Source organism: Erithacus rubecula (genome assembly GCF_903797595.1).
Source record: "Erithacus rubecula genome assembly, chromosome: 15".
NCBI classification, from domain to species: domain Eukaryota; kingdom Metazoa; phylum Chordata; class Aves; order Passeriformes; family Muscicapidae; genus Erithacus; species Erithacus rubecula.
This window is the reverse complement of record NC_136667.1, coordinates 7,997,330-8,012,433: the sequence shown is the minus strand read 5'-3', so window position 1 is coordinate 8,012,433 and position 15,104 is coordinate 7,997,330. Positions and strand designations below refer to the sequence as shown.

General features: G+C 41.3%; 1 protein-coding gene across 6 annotated transcripts in view; it reads left to right on the top strand.

Annotated features, from left to right (window-relative positions):
- The window catches only part of IL1RAPL2 (interleukin 1 receptor accessory protein like 2), a 359,275-nt gene extending 345,274 nt beyond the window's left edge, over positions 1-14,001 (top strand). For all 6 annotated transcript variants that reach the window (XM_079318894.1, XM_079318892.1, XM_079318890.1 and 3 more), the window contains 3 exons: positions 520-663; positions 4,151-4,321; positions 12,771-14,001. In XM_079318894.1, the coding sequence (XP_079175020.1) occupies positions 520-663; positions 4,151-4,321; positions 12,771-13,399 (944 nt within the window). In that variant the 3' untranslated portion in view covers positions 13,400-14,001. The remainder of the gene's footprint in view (positions 1-519; positions 664-4,150; positions 4,322-12,770) is intronic.
- Positions 14,002-15,104: the final 1,103 nt, after the last annotated feature.

Here is a 15,104-nt window from a genome sequence, read left to right as displayed (position 1 = left end):
CTCCTGGATTTTTGTGTTATCTTGGGCTTCCTGCAAGCTCAACTCATTTTCCAGTGATCCAGCTGAAGCTGTGGCTTGGCAGCTCACATTAGCTTGTCCACAGGCTTCACAAATATAAAACCAAAGCTGTCTAATTTGGTGGGGGAGGAACTAGATCCAGCCCAACCTGTCCTCACATGCTGCATACAGCATTTAATGCACTCTGCCAATGCAGATGCTTCAAACTCCACTAGTGCATTAGAAGTTGATTACTCATCTGCATAAAATCACTACGTGGTTCCTGTGTAAGAGATTTACATATATGCATTCTGGATTTCACATGGTTATTTCAGATAGGCAATAGATGGAGTAAATGAGTAAAATTAAGAAATAGGCAATGGACAGAATTAATAGGCATTCTTAATGTTTCAGTGGTTATAATTGGAAACTGCATGATTTTATGTGAGATTATACAGTGGTTTAGAGACAATATGGCTTGGAAAGATACTAACCCTTTTTCCCTTTCCTTGCTTATTTTAGATTTGATCTACAAAATAGAGCTTGCTGGAGGACTGGGAGCCATCCTTCTCCTGCTTATTTTGCTTGTGACCATCTATAAGTGCTACAACATAGAGTTAATGCTGTTCTACAGACAGAACTTTGGAGGAGATGAAGCAGCTGATGGTAAGCAGTTGCACAGGAAACTCAGTATATGCAATGGAAATATTTCAGATATCCAAAGTGTCAAGATTGAGATGAATCCTAAAAGATACCTGCTGCTATTTCAAACTACTAAGTCCCCAACAGAGTAAAGCCCTAAGACTTTCTCCCAAAGCCCCCTGAGATCCCTCTCACTAGCATATATTCTGTTTGGTGCCTAAAGCTAAACTTGTATTTTTAAACTGAAGCTTTAATTCTTCTGAATATAGAACATTCCTTCTCCTATGAGTAAGCCCTGCCTATAAACTAAGTCCTAGTCTTTAAATTCTATTAGTATGTTTTTAACACTTCTTTCATAATTAATGTAATATTAACATGAATCTGCTAAAGAGAGAAAGTGCAGTATTCAAGTACAGGTGCTTGCCATACCCACTGCAACACTTAGCAGTCACTCAGGCTGTGGAATGCTACATTTAGTAACTCTAGTGTATTTCAAAAGAGAGCAGGGAACACATTTTCCATAGTGCCAAAACAATGTGCAGTTGCATAGACATGTTGCTTTCTGCAATTGGCACTTCTGTTATCACAGGAATAAATGTTTCTGTTTCACAATGGTAGATGTGGTGTGAAAAGATTCCACTACAATGAAATCCCTTGGAGTTTTGGAGAATGGATGGAATGACATCTAGGGCATTTTAGAAAGAGAAAAAATTATCTTTGTGAGTTCCTTCCAGCTCAGAATACTTTGTGATTCTGTGATAAATAGCAGGAATAGAGATCAGTAAACTTGGTTCTTCTTGATCCTCATATATGACTGGGAGAAAATTAAAATTATACTTTTTCCATACTCTACGATGCTGCACAATATTTATACTGGTACCTAGGACAAAGGAAAGGGCCAGATTATGTGGATTGAGAAATACTTTACCTCATACACCTTGGGATTATACCAAGATAATATCCCTGCATCACAACAACCAAAAGTGATGACTTCTTCCAGCCTGCTTCAATTTGTTTGTCCTGTGTTTTCTGTGTGAAGCTGCTGCATTTGTACTCATGGAACCTCCTTGGTTCAATCACTTTTTAATTTATGAAACAGTATTATTTTCTGGTTGCTTGGAGGAAGCCCCATGAGTACATAGTGGATTTTTTGTGCCTATAAATTTTGAAAACAAGGTTTTATTTTTCCAGTGCATAATTGTAGACCTTTCACAGCTTTGTGGCTTGTTCTGATCCTGCAGGATGAAAGATGGAGGCAGAATGTTTCAGAAGTCAAAGCATATATGGGGATGTTTGTTTCTTCTTTCTTGTGTAGGCAGTAGTAGGAGCATTCAGAGCTCCCATGAGAGCTCAGCTGTATGGATGCAATCACAGGGTCATTTTCCACTTATATGTGTTTTTCTTTAAAAAAGATTTGGAACTCAACAAATCCGCTTTATTCCTATTTCTAAAAATATCCCACATAAGCAATGTTGGGCACACTGGCTTCCTGTGTTGTGTTGTAGCAGTGCTTTTAGAGAAAATGGCCCAGAGGATTAAAGGATCCATTTGGGAACAGTGCTGCTCCCAGAGCCCCTGGAGCCAGGGTGGGCAAACACGGGCAGCTCCTCCTGTGCCCTGGTGCACAGAGCTTTGGGGAGGGAGCTGTGGCTGTGGAGCTGGGACAGCACTGCACGAGCTGCCAGGAGCCCAGAGGGGCTGGTTCTGGCAGCATTGCTGCCTGGCACTGGGCTGAGGTGCCTGGCAGGGCAGGAGGGCACAGGAGGGCACCTGTGCCCCGCAGGGGTCTCAGGGGTGTCAGTGGTGACAGGGGTGTCAGTGGTGTCAGGGGTCTCAGGGGTGTCAGTGGTGTCAGGGGTGTCAGTGGTGTCAGGGGTCTCAGGGGTGTCAGGGGTGTCAGTGGTCTCAGGGGTCTCAGGGGTCTCAGGGGTGTCAGGGGTCTCAGGGGTCTCAGGGGTCTCAGGGGTGTCACTGGTCTCAGGGGTCTCAGGGGTCTCAGGGGTCTCAGGGGTGTCAGGGGTGTCAGTGGTCTCAGGGGTCTCAGGGGTCTCAGTGGTGTCAGTGGTCTCAGGGGTCTCAGGGGTGTCGTGGCTCTGCTGCCCTTGCACAGCTCTGACTCTGCTGGGTGCTGCCTACAGGATCACGGGCATCTCTTGAAAGGTTCTGGGAGGCTTCTTTATGGACAGACCAGCAGGTTTGGGATGGGCTTCCACAGCTGGCTGGCTTGTTGACTTCAGAGGAATGTCAGCAAACCAGGTGGACATCTTCCATCCTTCCCTATAGCCATGGTGACACTAGGGAAATTGCCTTTTACAAATATGCAATTATTCACATGCTTTATTTCACTACAGCTCTGACCCTCACAGGTCTGGCTTTGTGTCAGGAATTACAAGTAACCATCAGTTCAAGGTCATCAAGAGATATATTTTGTTATGATTAGGTATTTGTACTTTTTATCAGAATATTTTGGGGAATTTTAACTGCTTTAATTATCTTTCATGTGCACTGTTCTTTACAGATAATTGGTACTCAGAAACCCTCCATTCATGCAGTTTTCTTCTCACAACATTAACTCTTTGATTTTTCATTTTCTGTAAATAATGGCAGCTGTGGTCTTCCCTGGAGACTGAATTGCTGAAGGTTGACTTTTTCAATATACTGTTTTCTATTAGTGCAGAGGAATACAAAGAGAAATGTCACTAAGACAGTCTGATCCCAGCATGGATCCCCAGCTCTGTGGTGACACCACTTCTGCTCCTGGCACACTCATGAGCTCTTAGCTCCATGTTTCAGAAGCAGAGCTGGAGACAAGCCCCAGTGCTGGGCAGGAGGAGAAGGAGGAGGAGGAGTGTTGCCCTTTATGGCAGTTATTTGTCTCTGTTACAATGTGATCTCCAAGTATTTCAAATCTCCTGGATCAAGTAGATTGGGATCTAAAATTATGATATTGATTTTTAAAACTATGAGATTTTCTGAAAAAAATTATTTTGACTGTTTGTATTTAGCATTGTTTTTTGAATAGTCAGAATTCATTTGAATTAAATCATGTCTTTTCTCATAATTATAGAAGAAAATTTTCCTTGCTCAAACTTTCCAAGCTCAAAACTTTACCATACTCCTAGAAATCCTGAGGAATAGAAGTTGAATTAACTGTATTGCAAATATGTAAAGGCTTAAAATAAAAGTTCCCACTTTAGTATTTGTATGAAATTTTTCCCCATGATCTTTTCAGCTGTGACACATGTCTGAGCACATGGAGCAGAGTTACTGCTCAGCATGCAGAAGAAAACTGAAAGGATCCATATGATTTCTGCCTGGAAGCCAAATTATATGTTCCAGTGAAAAGACCCCATTTTGTTGGGCAGTGCTTGGTGTTTTCAAGGAATAATACAATTTCCAGTCCTGTCCTGTGTTCCTTATGATGTTCTTGCAAACAACAGGCTGAACATGATTTGTGTTCCTTATGATGTTCTTGCAAACAACAGGCTGAACATGATTTGTTTTCTTACAGACAACAAAGAATATGATGCTTATCTTTCATACACCAAAGTGGATCCTGATGCATTAGATCGTGATAATAATGAAGAGGAGCAGTTTGCACTTGAAATTCTGCCAGATGTTCTAGAAAAGCACTATGGATATAAGCTCTTCATTCCAGATAGGGATCTGATCCCTAGTGGAAGTAAGTATTTATGATTTTTCAGTTTTATTTCTGTCTGATCTGTCACAAAGGCCTGGACTGTGCCATAAGTACTAGATATGGAAAAGCTTGGGAAGTTGTTGCAAAGATTGGAAGAGTTTCCTCAGCATTGCAAATTTGAGTTCTCTGTTAGAGCTTTTCCTGCACTGCTGAAATCAGAGGGAATTGCCATTGTTTGCAGTGGGGGCAGGAGCTGGACCTTCCCCCAGGGAAGGCTGCAGCACTGCAAGCAATATCAAATTCAAAATGTCTTCATCAAATACAGGTAACTAAGCAGGAAATTCGTAAAAGGATTTTATCATCTCTGTTGCATGATTGAAAATGGGATTATTGGGGTTTTTTTGATGATTAGTTGTTTTCTCTACAGCAGCTTTACAACTAAAAGTCATCTTTCCTATTGTCCTTTGTGCTTTTCCTCAACTTGGAAGTCTCATAAGATTCAGCAGCACCTTTGGATGTCTCCACCAGAGGTCAATGCTTTCCTAGTGGTAGTTATGGCATTTCTTCTACCAGACTCATTTTTGAGCAAGTCAAAAACACCATGAATCATACCCATTGTGTTGATGAATTTTGAATGCACAGTATGTTATTGCTGTAATATCACATTTATTTGAAGTGCTACCCTTGTGAAAAATCAGGGGGTTTTGTGGTTGTTTTTTTTTTTTTTGGTTTTTTTTTTTTTTTTTTTTTACAAATTCCATCTCCAAATCACTTTCATAAAAACAACAGAAGAGAACAAGAGCTTCTCTCTGTATGTGCTGCTATATAGGAGATATGAACAAGAGAACAAAGCAGTGGCTGTAGTGGAGCAGATGTCCCCAAACATGGAATAGCTCGAGAAGAACTGCATTACAACCTGCCTGCCAAAAGACTCGAAACTGCTGCCTCACTGTTCCAAGTGCCTGACCCAGGAGTCAGAGCCTGTTTCTTCTCTGACCTTTGGGAGCTCTGGAAACAGAGCTCTGAGCTCTTTACCACTGGGAAAGAGGAGTCAGAGCCTCACCAGAGATCATGAAAGGCCTGTGCAGGGGCTTTGAATTTATCACAAGCATTTTCAGCTCCTAGTTTAGGACTGATTCACTTTTTCTTTTTGCCCCTGCAAGGTGTAATTTTTTTTTCCCCTAGTGACAAATTCCAGAAAGGGGACTTGGCTCATAGCTTTCTTATTTCTTACAGTACAAGCAAATTATATACAATTTTTAGATATTATTGAAAGAAAATACATCCTTTCGTAGTAAAAACCACAGAATTGTTGTAACTAGTTGTTTCCTATCCAGCAATATAACAGAGTTATACACAACAGTTATGCAAGTGAACTAAGAAGTTTGAAGTTAACCCTTCAATAATAACTATACTGAAGCACAGATTAATCTGAAATGAGATTCTTTTTTTCCAATTGTTGTTCCAGCCAGCATGGTATTTTATTTTTGTCAGCAAGGCACTCAGCAAATACTTGCCATCACTTTGGGTATTCATTAAACCTCTCCTGAAAATGTAGGGTACCTGAAAATGTCAGTTCTCATTTATGAACATTCACAGATTTAATCCTTCTTCTTTCCTCTCAAACTCACTTCTTCAGTATTATGAAAAGGCCTGATTCTAACACATGGAGCTTCAAGAACGCCTAATCAGACATAATGACAAGGCAGAATAAAATGTGGAGCTGAAATGAGTGTGATTTGCATGCTTCAGCTTTGAAAAAGATATGGGGGAGAGCACTTTATTTCAAGAGGGGCTAGAAGGAGGGTGAGGGGATGGGGAAGGAGGGAAGACTCAGCCTCCTGCATTTGTGAGCTCTCTGTGTGCCCTGGAGTAGTGGAACGTGGCTGTGTTCTGCATCATGCCACTCTCACAAGGACTTGCAGTGCTCAGTAAAGGCAGTGTGATGTGGAATGGGCCTGCTAGAAAATTCAGAGGAAGACACAGTGTATTTTAGAGTGACTGTCTCAAAAAGTGGCAGATGTGACAAAATATATAGTTCTTCCAGGGTAGATTTCTATAGAAAAATGGGGGGTTGATCACAGCTATCATTTTATTTTAGGAGATATCTCTACTCACATGTGCTTCACTTCCTCATCTTTCAGTGAGAATTACTTTAATCAATGTGATCATTCCCCAGTCTCTGCTCTGATGTGTGTCCTTCTCTATGCTGTGTGCCTTGGTGTGTGTCACCCCAGCAGTGCAGCCAGGGGCTGTGTCCAGCTGGTTTTTCCTGCAGTCCCTGCAGTTGTAGGAGCTGCCACGGGAGGGTGTGCACCATTCGCTTCCTTCTTGGCATGCAGCAGCTCCTACAGCTGCTCCCTGCGTTTGAGAGCAGGCAAAAAATAGATTTGTTAAATAGTATTTCATTAATTTTCTTGCACGGTTCTGCAAACAACCTAAAAAGCTGACTTTGGGAAAATTCAGGGACAAGTTTGATTGTGTTTTTGTCCAGCTGGCTCATGGCTAACCTCTGGGGGAAAGCTGTGATGGGCTCTGCATGTCCCTGTGCAGCCAAGGGAGAGATTACAGCCAGATGTGCTGTGGCTGGGACCCACCCACAGCCACCTCCTCCAAGGGCACTTGGAGCTCTGCTTTCAGCTCCGTGTCTGATTCAGGGATGTCCCTGGAGCAGCTGCTGCTGCCCCAGCAGGACAGAGGTGCTGCCCCTGGGGACTGGGGCCACCTCTTCACCCTTGGGAAGCAGATCCCAGGCTTCAGGTCAGTTTGGGGCTGAGTCATGTTTTGCAGTAGGTGTTGGTTTCTGAGCCCTGCTGGGATACAGTTTTTATGCCAGTGGAACATTTTGTCCTAGTGGGAGGGAGAACCACCATGGAGTATGCCAACAGTCTCGCTGATGCCCATCACACCATGCCCAGCAAGGACCCTTGTGATGGCTCTTGGTGCTGCCTGAGAGCCACTGCTCCATCACTGCATCCATCACTGCATGGATTCAACTCCCTGAACTGGCCAGATAGAGAAGAATCCAACACAGCTGTGCTGGCTGGGAGACAAGACTGGCAACCCAGCAGGGAGACATGGCAATGTAGAGTTTGTAACCCAGAACTGAGTTGCATGTTATAGGAAATACTGAAGCAGCTATTCTTTCTTAAAGAATGTTCTTTGGTCTTAACAGAATGAATCTTCTTCATTCTGTCAAAGCTGACAGCCCACACACCTCCCTGCCCAGGTAAATTAGGCATAATTGGACAAGTTCACCTGCATAAGGAGACTGAGATCCCTGAGATGCACTTGCACTTGTTACTGAATTCCTTAGCTGTTCTCATTGTTTTCACCCTATTCATCTTCAGGGCTCTTTTAACAAATCTTTCCCACAACAAACACTCAAGTTCTGTGAGGTTTTTTTTTAAATTCAGTGTTGGGAGACGTGAGGAGATTGAATAGTTGGTGGGCGGTTAACAAGATGAGTTATGTTTTCACCTGAGCCATTTTTTGTCTTGCCAAGGATGATATCTGAAGTGAAAAATATTTATTTGCACTTCACTCTTCTAAAATCAGGACTACATCAGAAGAAAGTAGTTTTCTCCATGGTTTCTGCAAATTATTTAAACCTGAAAATGAAGAGGTAAAAATTGTCAAGTTAGATTTTTAATACCAGCAATACATATCTATTAGAGCATCATCTACTTGTTCTTCAAGCATATGTGCATTTGTTCTTGACAGGATTGCAAAAACAGTTCACTCCAGGTCGGCCCATGAAGATCAGGCAGTGAAAGAATAATGGTGATGGAACAAAAATATTTATTTACCTGAAAAATAAGAAGTTCTCAGCACAAGGGGAGAATGTGTAAGGCATGTGATAAAAAGCACACGACAGTCAATATTGTAGTTCTGGCACCTAGGAGTTTTGTCTGCCCATCTGTGTGGTTTTTGCCTGGTGAATTCGTTTCCTGGGTTCCTGCATGAAGAAGACCCAGTTGGACCAAGTGTCTGGGGTTCCCAAGGAGCCTCAGTTAGTTGTAGGATACCATTTCTTTGGAACAGGAATACAGTATTCAGCTCCACAAACTCCTTTCAGAAGTCCCAGGTTGTCTGCTTTGTATGTATCTTACTTTTAATGTCAGGTTTGGGTGAGGGTAGTGAGGATAGCACATGGACATCAGCTGAAAAAGGAATAAATATGAACAAAAGGCAGATGGGCTGCCTGTCCCATACTGCACTGGTCTGCATTATTTGTTTGTTTATGTTGAATTCATCTGCTATCCCTCAGATCATCCTAGGATTGGGCTCTCTCTGGGAAGGGGCCATTACTCTGCTCTGTGTTTCAGTTGTTCTGGTCCAAGCTAAGAGAAGCAAAACATATTTAATAAATAGGAAAAGACACAAAATCATTGGTGTTATAATAAAGTAATCAGACTTGGGTTTGGGAACTATTCAGCTAGGAAACCAGGACTGAATTACTCTTCTATAAATAACTTTCTCAAGTGATGGTCACACTGTCAAACACAGAAAGGCTGGTTATTTTCAGAGTGTCAGGAACCAAGCATGGATTTCATGGTAGATACTCTTTGGTTCTCATAGTGCTGCAAACCATGTTTCCCAAAAATATCTGTAGGATTTTATATGATTTCTAGTGTCTTTTCCTTCTCCCTCAACTCCTTCTGCAAATCATCTGAATCTGGCTAGTCAATCATTTCTTTGTACAAGCATCTCTGTGCCCATAGTGTTCATTAATTTCTTTGCTCCTAGTCTGCTTGCATATTAGGTTTCCTTCCAGCCTATGCTTAATGTGGCTCATTAAGGATTCCATAGGCAGTCACACATCATTGAATTGCAAACAGGATGCATTTCTTGAAATTCTCTTCTTCAGTGCTTCAAACCACAGTTCAGCATCGTTACATGTAGATGGTGTTTGGTGAGCACATAATTGCTGTCAAAACAAATTTGCTTGCCATGTGCTGGCAAGACTAAAATGATTTTTGGGTTTGGGTATAACACTTCTTGCTGTCCACTCCTCCTTGGGCATTGCATTGAATGTGACTGACAGAGCCATTCAAAATGATTTTTTTTTTTTTTTACCTATGGGAATTGCTAATATTTTGAGGACAGTTTTGTACCATATTGCAAAATGGTGTTTCAAGGTGGGGGGAAACAGTCAAAATTTGAAATGTGTTTTTTCAGTAGAAACAAGTGATTCGATCTAACACTGACATCTTATTTTTACATTCTAATTTATGATAAAATACAATCCTTGGGACTTAAAAGTGAATAATTCCATACTGACTTTGTCAAGACAATTTTTCTTCTCCCGTTATAATGAAATATCATTGAAGTTGACACCTTCTGCAGCAAAAGTGAAGTTACAGTGAAGTTATATTTAACTGATGGAAATATGTTGCTCTGGAACTTTACAGTTGATACTAATTGGTGACATTATTCATGAAGTCCTTATTTGTTTTTTTTCTTGTAAATGAAAACCATTTCCTGACAATAATTTCTTAACTCACTGGAAAGGTGAAAGCAACCCTTTCTCCATCCCACACTGCAATATGGATTGCTTGGATTTAGTACCTTCTGGTGGACTGAACATTTGAGACAGGCAACTGAACCTGCAGTATTTCAGGAAGTCTCCTATTCTGAAGTAAAAGGAGAGTGGATGATTTAGCAACTCAAAGGTTTATGCAGTCAGACTGGTAGCACTAGGAAAAATAAAGCTGGAATTTCCAGAGTCAGGAATCTGTCTCCCAGTGCTTTTCTTCACATAAGTGTTCAAGTTGTGCAAATCTGACATATTGTAGAGTACACCAAATGGAACCACAGGCTCCAGAAAAACTTCGCCTACCTTCAGTAGTAGTCGCAGGCTGGGTTTAGTGGGAGTACTAAGTATTTCTGCACCAGAGCTGGAAATTTGGGATTCCAGTTTCTTATAACTCAGTGTACTTTATCCTCAGTGCATCAGCAAGTCCCCTGCTCATTGGCCATGTTTACAACTGACCAGCTCCAAATGTGGAATTTGAGGATCACCTCATGGCCATTTGTGAAGATGTTTACTAGTCAGCTGAGGACAGAGCTCTAACATGCAGCAATACCTAGTAAGAAAGATGGGCATCCCAATGAGACATGAAGAGTGCAGATGAGAGAATTGCCCACTGAAGAAAATAGGGAATTTCTCCCATCTTCTTTCCACCCTGTTTGCCCAGGGCAAAGGCTGACAGCTTTTTGATTGTGTTGGTATGAAGGATTATTGCCAGGGTGTTGCTGTTGAAATGATTGGTGCTGGATATTTGAAGATATGAAAGTGGAGTGATTTTTTTTGTTTTGTTTTGTTGGTTTGTGTTTTTCTCAGTTGGATGCATTTGGATATGCATGGCCATGCTCAGCACTACCCTGGACATAAGGCACTGCTCAATATTTTGTCCTGCAGAGAATTGTCTTGTGCAAAGCAGTGTTCTGAGATGTTTGGAGGAGGGATGAATATGTCTCAGGAAAGATGCATGATAGTTTGTTGTTTTACTGTATCTTGCAGATTCAACCTCTAATGATGAAGCTTCCCACCTAAATTCTTTCTTTTTGGGAGCAGAAAGAAAGGAAGAAAATGAAGAGTCTGAGCTGTTGATACATTGGGATAATATCTTTCCATTGTATTGAACATTTCTACCTTTCCTTAAGTTTTGTTTCACCAGTTCTGCTTATCATTTTCTCATTGTTGCTGATTCTCTCCCCACTCCACTGCCTCTCCCATGGATTTTAATGTTGAATTTTTTTCATTAATTACACAGAACAATGGGGGGTTTCCTCATAAAATATTTCAAGAAAAAAAGAAAAAAAAAAACAACTGTAAATGCTGCATGATTAAAAAGTCATAAACCATTTACTAAAAGTCAGGACTGTTGCATAGACATTTGTAATGTATGTGTATGTCTTAAACTTTTGTGTGTCTGTGGGATGTTTGCAATTGCCTCTTTTTTCCATTTGTGAAAAAAAATCTTCTTGCTGCTAAGTGGTGAAATAAAACATTGGTAAAGGCAGATTTGATGCTAACTATGCCTTCAGTCTCATGAAAATAAGCTATTTTAGAATGTTCCTGTTGGCCTATTTTGTAGCTATTTACTTTACTGGAAGTGGTGTGAATAAGCATGCTGTGGTATGGTGCCTGGGACTATAAAATGAGTCTTGCAGTAACAGATGTTGATTAATTATGTTATTTGTAATTATTGTTCCTTCTAGAGGGCAGATGTGTAAGAGAGGTCCTGCCCTGTTCTAGTAAAGATCTGTTCTGTGCAGCTCTTGTGTCCAAGTCTTCATTTCTAACACGTGCTTCTCCTCTCTTGTTAGGCAGCACATTCCCAGTGGCATGGTCAAGAGGTTCATGTAGTTTACAAACACAGATATCTTGTCTCAGTTGTAATGCTGTGCAACCAATGAACGTTTCCTGCCCTTACTGGTTTTGTTCAAGGGATTTAATTTTTCTGGTCTTGACCCAAAACCCATTAAAGTTTGTTGAATGAAGTCTGTTCATTTGAATGGGTTTTGGATCAGGTCTGTAAGTAGATCTCTTTCTCATCCTGTTCCATGTCAGACCAGTGTATTTGGCTTCTCTTCCCTACCATCCCTGGGATGAGTGAACCTTAGGGATCAAAGTCCAACTCACTAATGTTTTGAAGTGCAATAAACTGGTGTCATGGAGCTGCTGATGGGGCTGGCAGTTCTGCTTACATTGTTCATTTGCAACTACTTGGCATGCATGAATAAAAGATTTCTACTCTTTTCTTTGTCACTGATGTCTCAACAAATAAATACTTCGAACATGTTTAAATTTTCCATTTGTTCTGTCACTTGTGAAGTCTCTGTTAATACCTTGGGGTACATAGAAGCACAGGTTTGTGATATTCAAACAGACCACTGGGCCACAAAGAATCTTCTTATGCTTTTGTGGTCAAAGGTAAAGAAGAAAAAGTGATGCTTCTATGCAATGGCACAAGCACTGCATGTGATGAGGGTTCATTTCTTTTTGAGCTTTTGCAAGTTATGGTTCACACACCCTGCAGCACTCTCATGTCTTTGCATCTGAACACGAGAAGCACTTCCCAGAGCTTGCTTCCCCCAGCACGGTGTTAATCATAACCAATGTTAATGTTAGAATTTACACAAACATTGCATTGATCTTGACCTACATTTTTTTCACTAAGTGAACTGTGTGTTTTATTCACTAATGCACATACACAGCAAGGGTGTTATGTAAATGTCATTCTGCTGCAACGAACAGGGAAAAAAATAGCAAAGGATGCAGGGTGTTATTAAGGAGTTTTCTACGTGTAAATATTTTGTGATACACAATCCTATTTTTATCGGAGTATATTGAAATGCCCGTTGTTTTAAATGGTGCGGATCAGTAAAATGCAGGTTTTTGTTAAACTTGATTGCAAGCCTGATGTTTTAATACAATAGACTTCTTTATTCTTTACTCTTTCTCTCTTTCTATAATTTGTAGCCTACATTGAAGATCTCACAAGATGTGTTGAGCAAAGCAGAAGACTCATTATCGTGTTAACTCCAGACTATGTTCTCAGGAGAGGATGGAGTATTTTTGAGATGGAAAACAGACTCCATAACATGCTAGTCAGTGGAGAAATCAAAGTTATTTTGATTGAGTGTACTGAATTAAAAGGGAAGGTGAATTATCATGAAGTGGAATCATTAAAGCACACCATCAAACTTCTCTCAGTGGTCAAGTGGAAAGGACCAAAAAGCAGCAAACTGAATTCTAAGTTTTGGAAGCGCCTGGTCTTCGAGATGCCGGGGAAGAAGAAGGAGGCGGTGTGTCGGCAGCAGGTGCTGGATTCGGCGGAGCAGGGTCTCTTCGGGGAGCTGCCGGCGGTGCCGCCGCTGGCCGTGACGGGCGGCTCAGCCGCGCTGCTGCGCGCCGGGCACCGCTGCCGCGGCTCCGAGCGCCAGCCGGGCGCGCTGGGCGGCCAGCACACCTACTGCAACATCCCCCTGGCCCTGCTCAACGGGCAGCTACCTCTCAGCAGCGCCAAGGGCCCCGCGGAGCTCCACAGGAACACCCCCTTGCTGCCCTTGTCGGCCAAGGAGCTCAGCCTCACCAGTGACATCTGGTAGTGACTCCGGGGCTCTCAGGGATGGATGCCCGTCAAGGGGCGTCTGGAAAGAACTTTGCCCTGCATGGGCCGGGAAAACTTACTCGAAGCGGCAGCACACTTGTTTGCTTTTCTACTTGAACTTTTTTGTTTACATTTACAAATTATTGACGAAGGGGGCATTCTTTTGTAGCTCAGTAATGTCCTTCCTGTCTTTTAAGGTACAGTTTTATTGCTTCTTTAAAAAGGAGGGGGGAGAGGAAAAAAACACATCCCGCCACTTCACAGTAGGTTTGCAGTCTGGGATGGATAAAAGGTCACTGTACACGATCTCCAGCATCCATACATATCTCAGTAACAGTATTTGGAATACACAGGAGTTGTTGGGTTTTTCATGTAGACTACAGTACAGTTTGAAATTCTAATCGTGCTACAAAAATTATTATCTCCTGCACAGACCACAAGGGGTGAATCATCTTGAAAAGGAAGGAGAAGGAAACCTTCCTGGTAACATTGTCTTGCAAATACTTCTTAGAAGATGCCCAGCTGAAACAATGCAGACGAAGCTTTATCAATAAAGTGCATAGGAACAGTTACTACAAAATAAATCACCTGCTCCCATCAGCATCTCTTCATTTTATTATTGAGGCATGTTGTATTCCTAGTCAATGTTTAGCAATGTGGTTTTATTAAACAACTTACTAGAATATTGGAAGATATTTAGGAGGATTTTAAACAATTTTTCTCTCAGCTATAGATTATTTCACAATTTTTTGCAGATTTTTAATAACTTTTTCCTAACGGTTTAAGTATAAATTTAGCTGTCTATTGGCCAATTCATTAATCTGAAATTTCTTAAGATCTAAGATTTGTAGAAAAGTAATTTTATTTAGGATTTTTTTTCCAAAACCAGTAGTTACAATTTGAAATTAACCTTTTTTTGTAACACATCAGCAATAGAAAAGAAGTACTACAGCAATATTCAGAGATTAAGTGCTAAATTATCCATTATTCAGGTTAACTAGTAAGCCTGACTTCTGTTGCAGTGATAATCACCTGAAACAGTTTTCTCTTTTGTTTATCTACCTGCCAATTGATACACCTTTTAAATATGGCAGAAGCAGGAATATTTCTGCTGTCTGTGCAACTAGTGAAAAATGATATTTTTAAGCAGCTGGCAAAGTCTTTCATTTCCCACTTGTGTGAGTGATCCCATCAGTCACATAGGATCCTGTCATTTAGCTCTCATGAGTGGCACTCCTGCTGCTGGTGGGTGAGAATTGTTACACAGGTGCTCAGCATCAGGTGTTGCTGCTCAGCAAGTGCCAGAGTGTTCCATGGAGATTTCCACACTCAGCTGGGTAAGGGTTGCAGAGTCAGGCTATGGAGACAACCATAGTAAAGGAAAAAAAAGCTCTAAATAATGAAGGCAAAAGCCAGTTTTGCAGGTTTTGACATGGCTCTAATGTAAACACAGCAGACATGAGAGTTTTGTCTCAGTAAGATCTGCAAATTCCCAAAAATATTTTTAAGGCAGGCAACTTTGCCTGTGCTTCAGTATGTCTTTAGCATTGCTCTCTTTGATTGCATGAATAAAAGTTAGCACTCTGCACTCAGCTGTCTGTGGTTTCATCAGCAAACAAGTTCAGTAAATCCTTGACATTTTGCTGTGGTTCCTAAATTGTACCCTACAGTCAAATGGAAACAAACACTGACCTAAGACTTAA